The sequence below is a fragment of the Dictyostelium purpureum genome (genome assembly GCF_000190715.1).
Source record: "Dictyostelium purpureum unplaced genomic scaffold DICPUscaffold_247, whole genome shotgun sequence".
In the NCBI taxonomy this organism is placed as follows: Eukaryota; Evosea; class Eumycetozoa; order Dictyosteliales; family Dictyosteliaceae; genus Dictyostelium; species Dictyostelium purpureum.
In genome coordinates, this window is record NW_003519583.1 from 1 (window position 1) to 17,287 (window position 17,287).

The following is a 17,287-nucleotide window of genomic DNA, read 5'->3' on the forward strand; positions in this document are numbered from 1 at the left end:
AATCACACAAAAAAAAAAAATTAATGCACACAAAATAAAGTCTGCTGATTATTTTTTGAAATTTTTTAAACCAAATAATTAATTTTTGCAGAAAGAATCATTATAGAAAAAAAACGAAAAAAAAAAAATAAAATAAAAAAAAAATAAAAAAAAAAAAATTATTTTTAAAAAAAAAAAATTTAATCAATCACAATTTTATGTAATTTTTTTTTTTTTCATAATAACTAAAAACGATTTTGTGTGCAAAGTTGATAGGGAGAGTGTATTGCGTAATAGAAATTATTTTATATTTAAAAAAAAACACTTCAATCCATTTTTTTGGTTTTTTTTTTTTTCTTTTTTTTATTTATTCAGTGTTTTACCCAACGTATATATCTCCATTTTTTTTTTTTTTTTTTAGTTTTTATTACATAGCCATTTGTTATCGTTTATAAAAAAAATCATAATATATATTTTGTTTTTTTTTAAATATTTATTATTACAAAACTCAAAAAAAAAAAAAAAAAAACCAAATCTATATAATTTTTTTTTTTTTTTAAATCCCCATCAATAAAATTCGATAAAACTGTACCCATATAAATCATATAATAAAAAAAAACTATTTTTAACAAAAATAAACAACTTGTAAACTAAAAACAATAACATAAATAACATTACTAAATATAAATATAAATACAAATAATATAAAATATAATTAAAAAAACAATGGAAATTCCCAGCGTTGGCCCATTTATTATAGGCAAAACCTTAGGTCAAGGAACTACAGGTAAAGTCAAATTAGGTTTTCATAAAAATACAGGTTTTAAAGTTGGTATCAAAATCATCAACAAAGAACTTCTTATAAATAAACCTTCAATGCGTAGAAAGATCGAAAGAGAAATTGTATTAATGAAACTCATTGATCATCCAAATGCAATGAAGATGTACGAAGTTTATGAAACATCAAAATATTTGTATGTATAATTATTTTATTTTATAGTTATAATCAAAATCAATATTATTTGTAATAGAGAAATATAGAGAAATTTTATCGCGAAAAAAAAAGCAAATATTTCGACCATCAAATTTATTTAAAGTTTACCATACAAACTTATTATTATGAGACAGCTAGTATAAATCTCAAAAAAAAGATATTTTTTTTTTTTTTTAAAAAAAAAATAGAGTTTTTGTCTATTGCGCCCATAAAAAAAAAGAAAAAATAAAATATCTGTTCGCTATATTTCTCTATATTTCACTCACAATATTTATTGTTATAATTATAACTTGTTTTTAATTATAATAATACTAATATAATTTATCTTTTTAAAAAATAGATTTTTAATTTTAGAGTATGTAGAAGGTGGAGAGCTTTTCGATTATTTAGTAGAAAAAGGTGGTTTAGAAAGTGGTGAGGCTTTATATTTTTTTCAACAAATTATTATTGGTTTAGAATATTGCCACAGTAGAAATATATGGTAAAGTATAACATAAAACATAAAATTAATTAAAACTGTCAAATATTAATTTATTTTTTTACAATTTAATATAGCCACAGAGATTTAAAACCAGAAAATTTATTATTAAGCGGCGATAAAAGAATTAAAATTGCTGATTGTATGTAGTCATTATTTTTCAATTTTTTTAAGTAGGTTCAGGTTACTAATTTTATTTCTTTTATTTAACAAAAAAAAAAAAAAAAATAAAAAAAAATAGTTGGTATGGGTTCCATTGTTCGTAAAGATATGTTATTACATACCAGTTGTGGATCACCACATTATGCCAGTCCTGAAGTGGTCTCTGGTATTGATTATGATGGTCAAAAAGCCGATGTTTGGAGTTGTGGTGTAATTTTATATGCATTATTAACTGTAAGTATTTTTTATTAGTTTTTTATTATTTTTTTTATTAAAAAATTTATTAACCACAATTTTTAAAATATAGGGTAAATTACCATTTGATGACGAAAATATTAGAAGATTATTAAATAAAGTTAAAAATGGTGCTTTTTCAATGCCACCATATATTCATAAAGATGCCCAAGATCTTTTAACCAGAATGTTAACAGTCGATCCAAGTAAGAGAATTTCAATTAAAGAAATTAAAGAACACCCATGGTTTACATCAAACCACAGCCAATTCCAAAAAGCATCACCAGTAGAAGAAATTGTAAGGTCTATTATTATAAATATAATATAAAAAACAAAATAAAATATTAATATATTTTTAGAATGCAGATCCATTAATTGACCAATCACAAATTGACGACGATATTTTTAGAAGTCTAATGGCACTTGGATTAGGTTCAGCTGAAGAAGTTAAACAACAATTAGTTTCAAATCAAAAACATGTTTCTCTTATTTACTATAGATTATTGGAAGAAAGAAAGAAATTCGATAGCGATGTCAACAAATATGGTTATAAGCCAAAGGAAGCAAGAAGAAACAGTTTATCAGAGATTTCATTGAAAAGAATTTTCAATGGTAGCAACAACAATAACAATAACAATAACAACAACAGCAATAACAACAGTAGCAATAATAGTAGTAGCGGTAGTAAATCAAATGATTCACAACCAGTACAACCACAATTTATTCAACAACAACAACCCCCACAAGCTCATCAACAATCACCATCAAATTCATCATCACAAGAGTCAATGCTTACTAATAGTGGTAGTAGCTCAAGCAGTATTGGAAGCGGTGTTAGTAGTAGTGGCAGCAGTGGTAGTTTTGGTAGCAATAGATCAGAAGGTTTACTTAAACAAGCTTTACAACAACATCACCAACAACAACAACAACACCAACAAGTTCAACAACATTCACCACAATACCAACCAATGCAAATTGATAAACCATCAAGTGGTAGTGTTGGATCATCTTCAAGCAGTCCAGTTAGCTCAACATCATCATCCGCTTCAACTTCACCACAACTTCAATCAGTTAAACCAGATCATTATCAAAGAAGAGGTAGTATGACAGCCACTACTAATCCAGCAACTAGTCCAACCATGTCACACAGAGGTAAAACTTCATCACCAATCGAAATTACATCCAAAGTTAGAAAACTTAAGATTAGCGAGTCAGGAGGTGGTACACCAGGTTCACCAATTATTGGTAGTAGTCCAAAGAAATCATGGTTCTCTTATTTCTTCTCTAAAGGTAATAGCAGCAACAATTTAAACAATAATAATCATAACAACAACAACAGTGGTAATCATTCACAAGCTAGCGGTAACTTTGTCATTGATAGTAAAATTGATGTCAATTTAATTTATGTAAATTTAGAAAAGATAATTAAAAAATATGGTTATGAATGGAGATATCAACAATCAGCAGCTCCAGGTCAAAGTGTTAATCATTGTTTCATTAGATCACACTCCAATAATCATGATGGTACACCACAATTCGAATGTGAAATCGAAATTAAACCTAATCCAATCGGACAACCAATTTTACGTAATAATAATAGTAATAATAGTATTCCACCTCTTAATTTGAATGGTGGAAATAATAATAATAACAATAATAATCCATCATTTAAATTACAAATTATTCATAAATCTGGTTCTCTCCATAAATTTAATAACTTCACATCCTCATTGGAACAAATTTTAACCAATTAAAATTAAATAATATCAAAATAATAATAATTTTTTTTATAATAAAAGAAAAGAAAAAAAAAGATAACAAATATTGTAAAATATATAGTAAAATTAATAATAGTAACAATAAAATAATAATAATAATAAGAAAAAGAAAAAAAAGAAAAAGGTCAAGCACCATATATAATACGCATAAAAACCAACATCCTTTTTTTTAAAATTTTTTTTTCAACAAAAAATTATTATTTCAGAAAAATATATATATATACATATATAAAATATATAGATTATATATTTAAAATTTTTTTACACAATCAAAATAAAATTTTTAATAAATTCAAACCTTTTAATATATTAACGGTTAAATAATATTAAAAAAAAAAAAAAAACTATTTTAATTTTTTATTAAAATCAAATTTTATCTTTTTTTTGTTTTAGATTTCTGTTGGTTAATAACAATGATTTTAAAAAATAATTTAATGCAGATTAATAGTTTTTTTTTATTTAAATATTGGTATAACACTGGCACGGATGAGCCTTTTAATATATAATTAAATAAAGTGAAAATATCATAGCATTATATCGTTATTGTATTTTTTATTATACAACTTTAATAACGGTGTAATTTATTATAATTTTATTTATTTCCCCCTCTTTCTTTACAAAAGATATTAATTTTTTAAAGAAATAGATTTTTTTTGATTTTTTACCACGCTTTACCACTAATTTACAACTCAAAAATCGAAAAATTTATTTTTGTTTAAAAAAAAGAGAGTCGAGGATATAGAATTATACATAAAGAAAAAAAAAAAAAAAAAAAATAATACCAATACCACCCCCAATATTTTGGATTATACTATTTCACATTTTACAAATTTTTAAATAAAATTTAAATTATATTTATTATTTTAAATCTATTTATCTATATATAGATTTCTATATAAAAAAAAAAAAAAAATTATATAAATATTTATTTAAAAATTATATTAATATTGCAATAATACCAATAAAATAGAATAAAAAAAAAAATTTTAGTTTTCATAAAAAAAAATAAAAAAAAAACTAAAATGTCCAATAAATTTAAAGTATTAGTAAATCAAACTGAAGAAATAAATTTATATAAATATGATTTAAATGATGTCGATAATGATAGTTTAAATTATAATATTATTAATACAAATAGACCAATAGCATATCATAATTTTTGTTTCGATTCTAAAAAATATGATTATATATCAACCGATAGATTTAACTTAAAAGAAAATAAAACAGAATCACTTCAAAAGAAGCCTTACCTTTATTCAAATAATATTAAATTCGTACATGAAAGATACAATGAAATGTAAAATATAAATGTTTTATTTTAAAAAAAAAAACAACAATTAATAGTATTTTATTTTATTTTATTAGGTGTTATATTTGTTCATATGACTTAAATTCTTCAGTTTTAATATGGTCTTGGGAATTTGACAGGCAAATTGAAATTACAGAGCTAATAATGAATACTATTTTTATGACTTTAGATCAAGGCGGAGAAATTAATTGGTATATTTCTACAGAACTTTCAAATGAAATTAATGGTCAATTATCTTTAGAGGAAAATAATATAGTTCAGCTTGTAAGAGATCAGTTTATAAAAATCCCATTTGACTTGGAGTCACCAGTGTATTTTGATCAAAAAGTTAATCTAACAAATTTTGTTAAAAATTCAAATAAATTATATTTGGCATGTATCATAGATAATGATGAAGACCAGAATAAAAATCAATTGTTTCGTTCAAAGTATATATACAACTTAGATCAAGTAGACCAGGAGCCACTTCATAAGCCACAGAAACATCAATATCCATTTAGTATGTTTTTTAATTTATCATTAAAAAATGATTTGGCATTCAAAAAACCAATAGTACAAATTAAAGAGAACCCAGTTTATTTTTTTAGAGAGGAAATGGATTTTTCATATCAAAATATCAAAAAAAATCAACCTATCAAATGGGACGGTCAAAGGGTTGGGGACTGGCTCTTTGATTTGGGTTTTTATGAATTAATACCAAGATTTAAAGCTAATGGAATTGATGGTAAAAAACTATTAGAAAATGGTATAAATAATTTACCGGATAATTTTATTCAAGATCTAAAAAAAAGAAAAAGATATATAAAATCCTTAAATCAATTATTACAAAATTCTAACATGGGTACTGTTTCAGTTGGAACTTATGCAAGTGAGGGCAGGGCTGAAAGATCAAAGTATTCCCATCAATACAAAGATGACTCAATTTTGATATTGGATACACAGGCAAGAATAGATGAGCAGTTTGAAAAGGATTTAGAAACCACTGGCTTTGTTTCATTGGAGCTTGGTGACAAAGAGAATTCTAATTACAAAATAATGGTAGATGATAAAGAGTTTTTTATTCATAAAGAATTATTATCCAATAGTTCGGATTACTTTAAAGCCCTTTTTAACTCAAATTTCAATGAAAACTTAAGTGGTGAAATTATATTTAAAGAAGATACAGACAATTTGACCAAAGAGTCTCTCCAAATCGTTCTAGAATTAACTTATCTGCACACAGAAGAAAATAAAATTGATTATTTAAAGAAATTGTCATTGTACCAAATAGTTACAGTTTTAAAAGTTTGTGACCGATTATTTTTTAATGGTTTAAAAAATGTAACCGAAAAGTATGTAATTTGGAATATTAAATATGAAAATCTAAAATATTTTAATGAAATTTTCAAATTTAATAATAATATACACTTATTTTCAAATTTTTTAATTAAATTTTATAATAAAAATTAAAAAAATTTAATATTTAATAAATTTAAAAAATAAAATTTCTATATTTTAAAAAAACTATTGTTATTATATTAGTTTATTTATATTTTATTATTCATTCCTTTTTTATATAATTTGTATTTCACAATAGACCGATTTTGTAGCTATACAGGCTTTAGATAATAAAATATACTGAAAAAAACAATTTCTCAAAATAACCATTATTATAATCTGAACTTGTATTATTATTGGTTGATGGATTGAATTGCTTAATAATAAATATAAATATGTTTATTTAATTAAAAAAATAAAGAATAAAAAAAAATAATAATAATGCTTTTTAAAATCTCACCATATATCAATGGTTTTTAAATATATGCTATTTTTAATTACTTAAAATTGATAACCATTTATAGTTTAAAATAATGGAAATAATATTCTTTGTACATATGCTTATATGATTAAAATAAAAATATTCGTTTACCCCCTTCTCTTAATCTTTTGACTGTTTTTGGAATTTTTTCGATATCACAACTACCATGACTTCTAATAGTTAACTCTGTGACACTAGGTGGTAATTCTGGCATATCTTCGGGTAAGCTGTCTAAAGTTAATGTTTGAACATTTGGTGGAAGGAATAATGGTACATTATTATGGTTGAAACCATATCCTAATGATAAGGTTCGTAATGATGGCGGTAACGATCCATTGAAAATATTTTGGCTAAAATGATAACCAAATTCTAATGAAGTTAAACTAGATGGTAATGAGTTATCTAAAATTAATTGATCGAATTTTTTTCCAAATTTAATACTACGTACTGTTGCTGGAATAGTGTTGGGTCTGATTTGGCAATTAAAACCTCTACCAAAAACAATATTTTCTACGCCAAATGGAATATCACCTTCTTTAAGTGTTTGGTTAAAACAATCACCAAATGTTAATGATCTGACTGAGTTTGGAATTAGATCTCTTTGTAATGGTTGATCAAAAAAATATCCAAATGTTAACGATGTAACTGAATTTGGAATGAAACCTGATTCTAAATTGTAATCATTAAAATCTATAACTAGGTTTTTAACGTTTTTTGGTATTGTGTTTTTGTTGATTGGTTGATTAAAAAGTGGACTAAATATTAAGGTTTCAAGAGTATCTGGTAATGTGACATTGATTAGTTTATCGAAGTTGTGACCTAAATGTAGAGTTTTAAGTGATGGTGGAAGGCTTTGTTCTAGAATAGTTTGATCGAAACAGGCACCAAATGTAAGAGATATAATGGATGGTGGTAAAGAATTTGCTTTAATTTCACGATTAAAATCCCCACCCAATGTTAGCGAGGTTAACCCATCAGGTAAATATCCTTCAGTAATATCGTATTTGAAATTATCGCCAAACGTAAGAGTCTTGATTGTTGAGGGTAACACACCTTTTAATAGAATTTGATTAAAATTATTACCAAATGTTAATATTTCCACACCTTTGGGAATACAATTCGGATGTAATGCTTGATTGAATTTTTTCCCAAAAATAAGCTTTCTAATGGAGAATGGTAAAGTATGAGGAAGTATTGCATTGTTGAAAGAATAACCAAATGTAAGATTGATGACACTTGATGGAATATCTGCTTGGTTTATTGTTTGGTTAAAGCATTTACCAAAACTTAATGATGTAACCGTGTTTGGTATTGCTCCTGCTTGTAATTTTTTATTAAAACTATCACCAAAAACAATTGTATGTACACCTGACGGGATTGATCCTGGTGTAATATCTGAATTGAATTTATTTCCAAATATTAATGTTTCAATACTTGATGGAACTGTGTATTTAAAAAAATACTCATCTAATATAAAACTAAATATAAATGTAGTAACTGTCGGTGGTATTGATATTTTATTTAAACTCGATTCAATATTATGTGGAGGTTTAAATCTAAAGTAAAAAATAAAATAAATATTAAAAATCATATTTAATTTCGAATAAATTGCCTCTTTTAAAAATAATAACTTACTCTAAAATTTCAACTGAATCAGGTACTAATCCAATTGATTTCTTTTCAGTAACTTTGCAACAAATTTTTAAATATTTAATTAAGTTTCTATGTGGATGATTTCGTAAATCTTTTTTTTTATATGCCTTGAAATATGAATAGGTATTATAAAACTTTACATGTTCCCATATTATATCAAACAAGTATTTGTTTCTGAAAATCGAAAAAAATAATTTTGTTGATAATTCGCCATCTATTATTGAAGTTTTATTTTCAATTATTGTTTGTTCATTGTTATTCTCCATGTTTATTAATGAATGATTATAAATGAAAATAATAATTTTTTTTTTTTTTTATTTAAATAAAAAAAATACGCATTAATATATAAAAGGATTCTTAAAGATTGAAAACTATCCTAATTAAAACAAAAACTAAAATGATTCTTGATAATTAAAGATCTTTGTGAAAAAATATTTTTGAAAATTTAGGATACTCTTGCGCTTTTTTTTTAAATTTTTTTTTTTTTTTAAATTTTGAATTTTATTAATTATAATATTTTTATTTTCCTTTCAAAAACCTTCACAAACCATATTGATACTAACACTAATATTATGGCGCTATTTTTCACTTGTGTTGATGCTTATATTCACACCTCTTTAATAATAAAATGACAATATTATATTTCAAAAAAAAACTATAATATTAAAATACAATTTTTTTTGTTAAAAAATACTTTCTTTCACTTTTAAAATACTTCTACCTAAATAAATCATATTTTTATTTAAAAAAAACATTATAATACCAATCATTGTTGTTTTTATTTTTTCGTACATCACCATTAATCTAAAAATATAATATAAAAATATAATCATTTTAAATACTAAAAACGAATATAATATTATTTTCTTTTTTATTAATAAAAACCTCAACCAATTCAAAACCAAAACAAAAGGTCGAATTATTGTTTTTTTTTTTTTTTTTTTTTTAAAAAAAAAAATAATCAATATTAAATTATATTCATAATTATATTCATTTTTAAAATGTATTTATTTTAGTTAAACTAAAACCTCAACAAATCCAAATCAAAAAAAAAAGGTTGAATTTTTTTTTTTTCTATTATTTTTTATAAAAAAAACATATTATTCTACACATTTTCTAAATTAGCTCTATAAATAGACCCAAAAAATAACTAGATTGCATCAACACTAGGCTTTACAATGCTTTTTAATCTTTCTTTTTTCTTTTTTTTTTTAAAAGCAAAGTTTTTTTTTTTTTTTCATTCTAGTTAATTAATATAAAATAGTTTCTTAAACCTTCTAATGTTACCCATAACAGACATCGTCTAAAAGACTCTACCATTGAATCGTGTATTCTTCTCAAAGAATGGAATCGTCAAATTCAAGATGTTGTACATGATATTCTCAATAAAAAAAAGGAAAAGTTCACAACAAACGCGATAATAATAATAATCATTTTTTCTTATAATAATAAAAACCTTTGTATATTTTCAATTTTTTTTTTTTTTTTTTACAAAAATATTTTATAATTTTATAAATTATTATCCTTTTTTTATCTTTTTTTTTTTTTTTTTTATCCACTTTTATCCTTTTTTCTAAATCTTCCAAGTGATACAAAAAAGGATAACGATAAAGATAATTTTCAACCTCTAAATACTCTTGCAAATTTTTTTTTTTTTTTTTCACATTTCAAAAAAAAAAATTTCAAAATCAAAAATTGTTAATGCTGGTCAAATTTAAATTAATATGGAAATAGACAACAATAAAAAGGTGGAAAGTTATTTCATTTTTTTAATTTATTTTAATATCAGTGTTATAATTTCTGAATAACAATTAACAAAATTCAATGGTACACAATATTTAATCAGATCTTTAAATCATTTAGGTATTGCCATTAATTGAAATATTACCATTTTTTAAATTGGTTATTTGGTTTGTAAGATTTAGTGTTGTTCATTACCAACTCAAATTGAGATAATCCTTCTATTAAAAATTGATTTTTTATTTTCTAAATGAAAGAAATTATGGCCAAATCCTGTGTGCCCAATCAATACATTTCCAAATACATTGGTTTCTAACTATAGATATAAAAAATATTTAATTAGAAAAAACAAAATATTAAAGTATATAAAGACAAAATTAAAATATAATATAAAAAATAACATATTTTTTGTTTTGAAATAAAAATACATTTATTAGGGATATTTTATTAATTTAGAGACCACCTCTTAATCTTAATACTAAATGAAGAGTTGATTCTTTTTGAATATTGTAGTCGGAAAGAGTACGACCATCTTCTAATTGTTTACCGGCAAAAATGAGACGTTGTTGATCTGGTGGGATACCTTCTTTATCTTGGATTTTGGCTTTTACATTTTCGATGGTATCAGAACCTTCGACTTCTAAAGTAATGGTTTTACCAGTTAAGGTTTTTACAAAAATTTGCATACCACCACGAAGTCTTAAAACTAAATGAAGAGTTGATTCTTTTTGAATATTATAGTCGGAAAGAGTACGACCATCTTCTAATTGTTTACCGGCAAAAATGAGACGTTGTTGATCTGGTGGGATACCTTCTTTGTCTTGGATTTTAGCTTTTACATTTTCGATGGTATCAGAACCTTCGACTTCTAAGGTGATAGTCTTACCAGTTAAGGTTTTTACAAAAATTTGCATACCACCACGAAGTCTTAAAACTAAATGGAGGGTAGATTCTTTTTGAATATTGTAGTCGGAAAGAGTACGACCATCTTCTAATTGTTTACCGGCAAAGATAAGTCTTTGTTGATCTGGTGGGATACCTTCTTTATCTTGGATTTTAGCTTTTACATTTTCAATAGTATCAGAACCTTCGACCTCTAAGGTGATGGTTTTGCCAGTAAGGGTTTTTACAAAAATTTGCATGTTTTAAATTATTTACAGAATTTTAAATTATTTATTTGGTTAATTATTTGATTAATTTTAATTGTTTATGAAATTGATTAACAATAAAAAAAATTTGGATTTTTATATTGAAAAAAAAAAAATTATATTGCAAATTTAATTTAAAAAATTTGAGAAAAATAAATTAAAAAAAAATTAAAAAAAATAAAGTTTTTATTATTTATTAGAAAATATCTAAATATCTCTGAAAAACACATTGACTGGGTATAGAGTCAAAAAAAAACCCATTTTTTTTGGGGATCTGTTACAAATTTTTATTTTTTTTAAAAAAGAAGATTCTTAAAATTAAGTATATTAAAACTAAAAATTTCAAATAAATATTATCAAAAAAAAAAAATAAAAAAAAAATAAAAAAAAGAGAAAAAAAAAATTAAGAATTTGGTTTGGCAATAAATAATTTTACAATTAATTTGATCATATTAATTTTAATTTTAATATAAAAAAAGGAATTGTATTTTTTTTTTTATTAATTAAGAATTCTAAAAACACACGATAAATTTATTATTACTATTTTGATGAAGTTATTATTATTATTAAATATAAAAACTATCATTATATTAAAGATTGTTTAGCACCGGTATTTGGATACATATTTGTTTGAGGCATACTATAGGAACTATTATTATTATTTTGATTCATCATACCATTTTGATTAGGGATGTTATTATTTGGTTGAACATAGTTTGAAAATTGAGGATAGTTTGGTGAAAATCCATTATTATTCATCATACCATAGTTTGAGTTTGGGTTATATGGCATTTGCTGTTGTTGACCATATGGATTTTGATTAAAGTTATTATTGCCATTATTCATATTCATATTGTTGTTTCTTCCAAACATATCATTATCGTTTCTAATGGCATTATAATTTGGATAATTTGAAGGTACCAAACTATTATTTGGTTGAATGTTATTATTGGCAGTATTATTATTATTATTATACATTGGAGAGTTATATGGAGAGCTAAATGGATTTGAATTTTGTGATTGGGTGGAGTTTGGTCTAAATGGTGGTGGAGCTGATGGTAATGTATTGGTATTGCCATTGCTATTGGCATTGCTATTATTATTATTGGCCATATTGGGTTTGTTATTATTGAAAAATAGTGATTCACTAGCTGGGAGTGATTTAGCAGTTGATGGAACATAAGGTTGGATTGAACCATTATTTATATTGTTATTCATATTTGCAAAAGGATTATGTTGTTGTCTGTTTGCTACAAATAAATCAAAATCATCTTTTGGTTGTAATTGTTGTTGTGGTTGTTGTGGTTGTTGTGGTTGTTGTTGTGGGAAATTAAATTGTTGTGGTTGTGGTTGTTGTTGTTGGGGTGCAAATGGGTTAAAGTTTGTATTATAAACTGGTTGCTGTTGTTGTATTGGTTGCTGATATGGTTGTAATTGTTGTTGTATTGAAAATGAACTGACCCCATCAGGTGCTTTAAAGAAATCAATTTCTTCCAATTCCTTATGTTTTGTTAAATAAGATGGTTTATTATTGCTGGCTAAGTTATTACTATTATTGCTATTAAAATTATGACCATTTTGTGGTGGTGGAGATAAAGGCTTGAAACCATTATCAACAAAAGCTTTTCTTCTAGCTAAACAAGCGTCATAATCTTTGAGGGCATTATTAATCTCATCATTTAGTTTTAATAAAATGTTTAAATCATTTTCGGAAGCACTACCACTTTCAATCATTTCCTTTACTCTTTGTTGTGATTGTTTACAAGTTTCGAATAACTCTTTAACCAACTCATTTTCTAATGGGTCTTCCTCTTCGACATTTAAGAATGATATCATTTCATTAAAAACTGATGTGCTTCCTTTTATTGATGATATTTCTTGATTCTTAATTGGCCCTGGTGCGCTACTATTGCCGCCATTGGATGAAATCATTGTTGAGCTACGTTGTGGTGATGAAGTATTATAGTTATTCTGGGCTGGGTTGCTGGTTGGATGAATTGATGATGAACTTACAGTTCTTTTTTGTGGTGGATTATTGAAATTTAAAATTGGTGCATCGTTTGATTTTGGTGGGAATTTATAACCTGAACGTTTAATAAATGAATAAGTTTCGTAAAATCCTTGTAAATCGTGTCTTGCTGAGAATGCGTTACCCCAAGACTCAACAATTTCTAATGTCTTTTCTTTAACATTTAATTTTGTCTAATGAAAAAAAAAAAAAAAAAAAGTTAATATTATACCATTTATTTTTAATTTGATACCACTATATTAAATATTTACCTTTTTATTCATAATTAATCTGCATAGCTCTGTTTGAAAAGTTCTTTCTGCAAAATAAACATGAGTGCACTCACAATTTTGAAGTAATGAATCTGCTAACTCCAATGCCAACATTATAACTCTTGATCTATCTTTTAATTTTTTTGTAATCTGCTTTACAACACTTCTTGCACTATAAAAGAAATAATAGTTAATAATTGGTTTTGTTATAAAAAACTGTCTCTATTTGAGTCTAAAATCGATACATACTGGCTTGGATCTCTATTAAGTATATCACTTATTTGTAAAACAGTTGTCCAATCTGTTTGAATTAATAATTCGTTTGTAGCTTTGTCTACAAGTTCAACAACCATTTTTGAATTTTATAATTAAACTATTATTAAAATATTAAAAAAAAAACTATTTTAAAAATTGGAGAAAAAATATATATAATAAAAATTTATATAGAGATTAAAAATTATAATTAAAAAAAAATAAAATAAAATATTTTTTTTATAATATTATTATTATTGTGTTTTGATATAAAATAGTTAATTTTGTGTGAATGTTGGAAAATGTGGTTTATTAAAAATTATTATTATTATTATTATTATTAGTGATAAAAAAAATAAATAAATAAATAAATAAAATAAAATAAAATAAATATTATATAAATATAAATATAAGAATGAGTGTTAGAATGTGTGTTGTGAATAATAATTAAAGTTTAATTTAAAAAAATTTTAAAAAAATATAATTTTTTTAAAAATTAATAAAAAAAAAAATTAAAAAAAAAATTCAAAAAAAAAAAATTATAATTTTTTTTTTTTTTTTTGAGAAAAATGAGACGGTTGAGTGTGAAAATAGTAAGATGGTGTTTTGACACTCAGTTGTGTAAATATTGAAACATAATAATAATTATATTTTATTATTGTTTAAAAGTGAATATATTTAATTTTATTTATTTTATTTTTTTCTCTTTTTTTTTTTTTGATTGGTCTACCAATTCAATTCTTTTGGGAAATATTTTGAAATTAAAGATTGATAGTATGGTTTTAAAGCTTCAACATCAATTGGTTCTGGATCTTTGGAGTATAAGTCAAACTAATAATTGAAATAAAAAAATAAAAGATTAGAATGAGTTTTTTAATTACTGTATGGTTTTTTTTTTTTTGTTTTTTTATTTACCTTATTAAACTCTATAACCCATTTCAACATTTCATTGTCTTGATGATTTAAAAGATTTTGATATTTATTGTGTCTATGCCATGGATAAAATGAATGGAATCTTATCATATATAAAGCTTCTTTTGGTAATGTACTATTGTTGCCGATGCATACTTGGTAAAAATATTCATCATGGCCCCAACTCATGATAACATTATCTAAACCACAGTTTTCTTTATAAACACCACATAATGAATTATATTTGCTATCGTAGTAATCTGGATTGTCCCTAAAGTATTCATAGAAAATATTACTTTCTAAATTAAAATAAAAAAAATATAGGTGAGTATTAAGATCAAAACAAAATGATTTTTTGGTAAAACTTACCATCGTGTCTGCACCCTACAGGAAATGTATCACCTACGGTAGCCCATTGAGGTTCGTTGAATGGTAATTTTGGGGATAATAAAATTTTACCCAAGTCATGAACAAAACCAGTTAAAACGAACCAATCATATTTTTCTTCGGGATATACCTTTCTAATAGCTTCGGCTGTTTGCAAAAGATGATTAATTTGTGGTATATTGCTATCTGGATCACTCTCATCCACTACTGAATTTAATAACTCTGCAGCTTCCCAAATTCCCATTTTGATGCCACTATTTAGTTGTGAGTATTTTAATTTCTTTTCCAATGCAAATTCGTAAGTTTGAAAAGTATGCATGTTTTTATATGCTCTTGATACAAGTGTTTGAGATTCGCTATCATTATAGTTTCTAAATTCCTTTATTTCTTTTGTAATTTCGAATCCTATACCACTAGAGTTATTACCACTATCCAATATATTTGGATCTGAACCACCACTTGATGCACCATTATTTAACACTGTTGTTGTCATTTTTTTAAAAAAAAAAAAAAAACTATTATTTTATATTTTATTTAATTTAATTTTATTTTATTTTATTTTATTTTATTTAATATTATTTTATTTAAATTAAAAATAAACCAAAAAAACCAAAAAAAATAATTAAAGAAAATGATTTTATTTATATTTATATAATATTTATTATAATAGAAATATATATAAAATTATTTTTTTTTATTAATAAAAAAAATATTTATATTGGAAAAAAAGAAATCAATATTGAAAAAAAAAAAAAAAAAAATGTTATAGTTATTGTTATTTAATTAAATTTAAAAAATAAAAAATAAAAAATAAAAAAATAAAAATTAATTAAATTAAAATTAAAATTTTAATACACACATTTTATATTGTGAAAAAACAAACCCCCCAAATAAAAGAAATAATTAATAAAATTTATCTCTTTAAAGTATTAAAATTTTAAATTAGTATTAATTAATTAATTTTTGGAATACAAGGCAGTCGAAATAGGTAATTGAAACAGGTAATTGGATTATAGAATTGAAATAGAAAAAACATATCTTTTTTCGATATAAATATTTTTTTTTAATCAAACAATTTTTGAAATAAACGACAACCATGGTGTTTTATAATAAAAAAAAATGGTTTAAAAAATTTTTTTATTTTTTTTATTTTATTTTTTTTATTTTTATTTTTTTTTTTTTTTTCAATTTTTCTTTTTTTTATTTTTTTTTTTTTCTATTATTTTTTCTACCACTTTTTCTCTCCACTCCAAAATATCTTTTCTATTTTTTTTAAATTATATCCATTAATCAAAATATAATTTTTGTATAATTAATCACAAATTCCAGCTTAAAAAATAAAAAAATTAAAAAAAAATAAAAAAATTATAAAAGGTAAAAATAAAAATAAAAATAAAATAAAAAAAACAACACATCTAAAATCAAAGATTCATATTATATATTTTATTAATAAAATAATAAAATGCATGATAATCAAAATTTTATATAAAAACTAAAATTTAAATATAATATTTATTAAAAAAGTAACAATAAAATAGAAATCAGTAAAAGTAGTTGGTAAATTAGTGTAGTTTTATAAAAAGTATAATAAACAAAATACACATTAGTAAAAGTAATAAATATAATAATAAAAATAAAATAATAATAATGATAATATTTTAGATTTAAAGGCTACTACTACTATATTACTATTAATACCTCTTCCACACAACTATTTTTAATCATCACCATCATCATCATCATCACCATCACCATCACAAATAATTATTAATAATCAATAGTCAAAATCAAATCAAATCAAAAAAAAAATTAAAATTTTAATCACTTTAAAAATAATTTTATACAATACAATTTATATTGTATCGGGTTGTAAATATTTTTGTTTGTTTTTTGTCTGTTTTTTGTCTGTGTATATGTGATATGTGTGTAAGAGACACTCTATAATTGTGATATTATGTTTGTGTGTGTATGTGTTTATTTGTGTAAAGTATTTAGTTTTATTTTATTATTTTCCAATCAATCTAGTTTTATTATTTATTTTTTTTTAAATTAATTTAATAAAAAGAAAAATTCTCTCGCACTATCTATATCTCAAACACACCACCACACCCCACACCCCACTATATAAACTTAATAAAAAAAAAAAAAAAAACACAAATTTTAATACAAAAACCGACTCACAC

General features: G+C 23.2%; 6 protein-coding genes across 6 annotated transcripts; 2 read left to right on the forward strand and 4 right to left on the reverse strand.

The window, feature by feature from the left end:
- Positions 1-687: 687 nt before the first annotated feature.
- DICPUDRAFT_49516 (uncharacterized protein) lies at positions 688-3,953 on the forward strand. The gene is made up of 6 exons (XM_003290847.1): positions 688-953; positions 1,314-1,454; positions 1,529-1,593; positions 1,693-1,847; positions 1,921-2,145; positions 2,207-3,953. The coding sequence occupies exons 1-6, from the start codon at positions 706-708 to the stop codon at positions 3,599-3,601; spliced, it is 2,229 nt and encodes a 742-aa protein (XP_003290895.1). The 5' UTR covers positions 688-705; the 3' UTR covers positions 3,602-3,953.
- A 694-nt stretch (positions 3,954-4,647) lies between these two features.
- Positions 4,648-6,383, forward strand: DICPUDRAFT_155432 (uncharacterized protein; the record flags this gene model as incomplete). The annotated part of the gene is made up of 2 exons (XM_003290848.1): positions 4,648-4,922; positions 4,991-6,383. 2 exons carry the CDS (start codon positions 4,648-4,650, stop codon positions 6,381-6,383), a joined length of 1,668 nt encoding a protein of 555 aa, XP_003290896.1.
- A 437-nt stretch (positions 6,384-6,820) lies between these two features.
- Positions 6,821-8,651, reverse strand: DICPUDRAFT_155433 (uncharacterized protein; the record flags this gene model as incomplete). Its single annotated transcript, XM_003290859.1, has 2 exons — positions 6,821-8,288; positions 8,368-8,651. The coding sequence occupies 2 exons, from the start codon at positions 8,649-8,651 to the stop codon at positions 6,821-6,823; spliced, it is 1,752 nt and encodes a 583-aa protein (XP_003290907.1).
- A 1,861-nt stretch (positions 8,652-10,512) lies between these two features.
- DICPUDRAFT_57034 (ubiquitin) lies at positions 10,513-11,330 on the reverse strand. Its single transcript, XM_003290860.1, has one exon. It carries the CDS (start codon positions 11,265-11,267, stop codon positions 10,578-10,580), a length of 690 nt encoding a protein of 229 aa, XP_003290908.1. The 5' UTR covers positions 11,268-11,330; the 3' UTR covers positions 10,513-10,577.
- Positions 11,331-11,686: 356 nt separating this feature from the next.
- Positions 11,687-14,241, reverse strand: DICPUDRAFT_95247 (uncharacterized protein). The gene is made up of 3 exons (XM_003290861.1): positions 13,803-14,241; positions 13,554-13,725; positions 11,687-13,475 (listed from the first exon to the last, which is right to left on the reverse strand). The coding sequence occupies exons 1-3, from the start codon at positions 13,904-13,906 to the stop codon at positions 11,859-11,861; spliced, it is 1,893 nt and encodes a 630-aa protein (XP_003290909.1). The 5' UTR covers positions 13,907-14,241; the 3' UTR covers positions 11,687-11,858.
- A 221-nt stretch (positions 14,242-14,462) lies between these two features.
- On the reverse strand, positions 14,463-15,504 carry DICPUDRAFT_49534 (uncharacterized protein). The gene is made up of 3 exons (XM_003290862.1): positions 15,087-15,504; positions 14,721-15,016; positions 14,463-14,636 (listed from the first exon to the last, which is right to left on the reverse strand). The coding sequence occupies exons 1-3, from the start codon at positions 15,421-15,423 to the stop codon at positions 14,532-14,534; spliced, it is 738 nt and encodes a 245-aa protein (XP_003290910.1). The 5' UTR covers positions 15,424-15,504; the 3' UTR covers positions 14,463-14,531.
- Between the last annotated feature and the right edge of the window lie 1,783 nt (positions 15,505-17,287).

Bases quoted from the DNA above. Each gene is read 5' to 3' on its own strand.
- DICPUDRAFT_49516 (XM_003290847.1), top strand. From the start codon at position 706: ATGGAAATTCCCAGCGTTGGCCCATTTATTATAGGCAAAACCTTAGGT. The intron at 1,848-1,920 runs GTAAGTATTTTT...TTTAAAATATAG, and splicing joins TTTTATATGCATTATTAACT to GGTAAATTACCATTTGATGA. The intron at 2,146-2,206 runs GTAAGGTCTATT...ATATATTTTTAG, and splicing joins CATCACCAGTAGAAGAAATT to AATGCAGATCCATTAATTGA.
- DICPUDRAFT_57034 (XM_003290860.1), bottom strand. From the start codon at position 11,267: ATGCAAATTTTTGTAAAAACCCTTACTGGCAAAACCATCACCTTAGAG.
- DICPUDRAFT_95247 (XM_003290861.1), bottom strand. From the start codon at position 13,906: ATGGTTGTTGAACTTGTAGACAAAGCTACAAACGAATTATTAATTCAA. The intron at 13,726-13,802 runs GTATGTATCGAT...TTTCTTTTATAG, and splicing joins CTTAATAGAGATCCAAGCCA to TGCAAGAAGTGTTGTAAAGC. The intron at 13,476-13,553 runs GTAAATATTTAA...TTTTTTCATTAG, and splicing joins GATTAATTATGAATAAAAAG to ACAAAATTAAATGTTAAAGA.
- DICPUDRAFT_49534 (XM_003290862.1), bottom strand. From the start codon at position 15,423: ATGCATACTTTTCAAACTTACGAATTTGCATTGGAAAAGAAATTAAAA. The intron at 15,017-15,086 runs GTAAGTTTTACC...ATTTTAATTTAG, and splicing joins TGTAGGGTGCAGACACGATG to AAAGTAATATTTTCTATGAA. The intron at 14,637-14,720 runs GTAAATAAAAAA...TTCAATTATTAG, and splicing joins GGGTTATAGAGTTTAATAAG to TTTGACTTATACTCCAAAGA.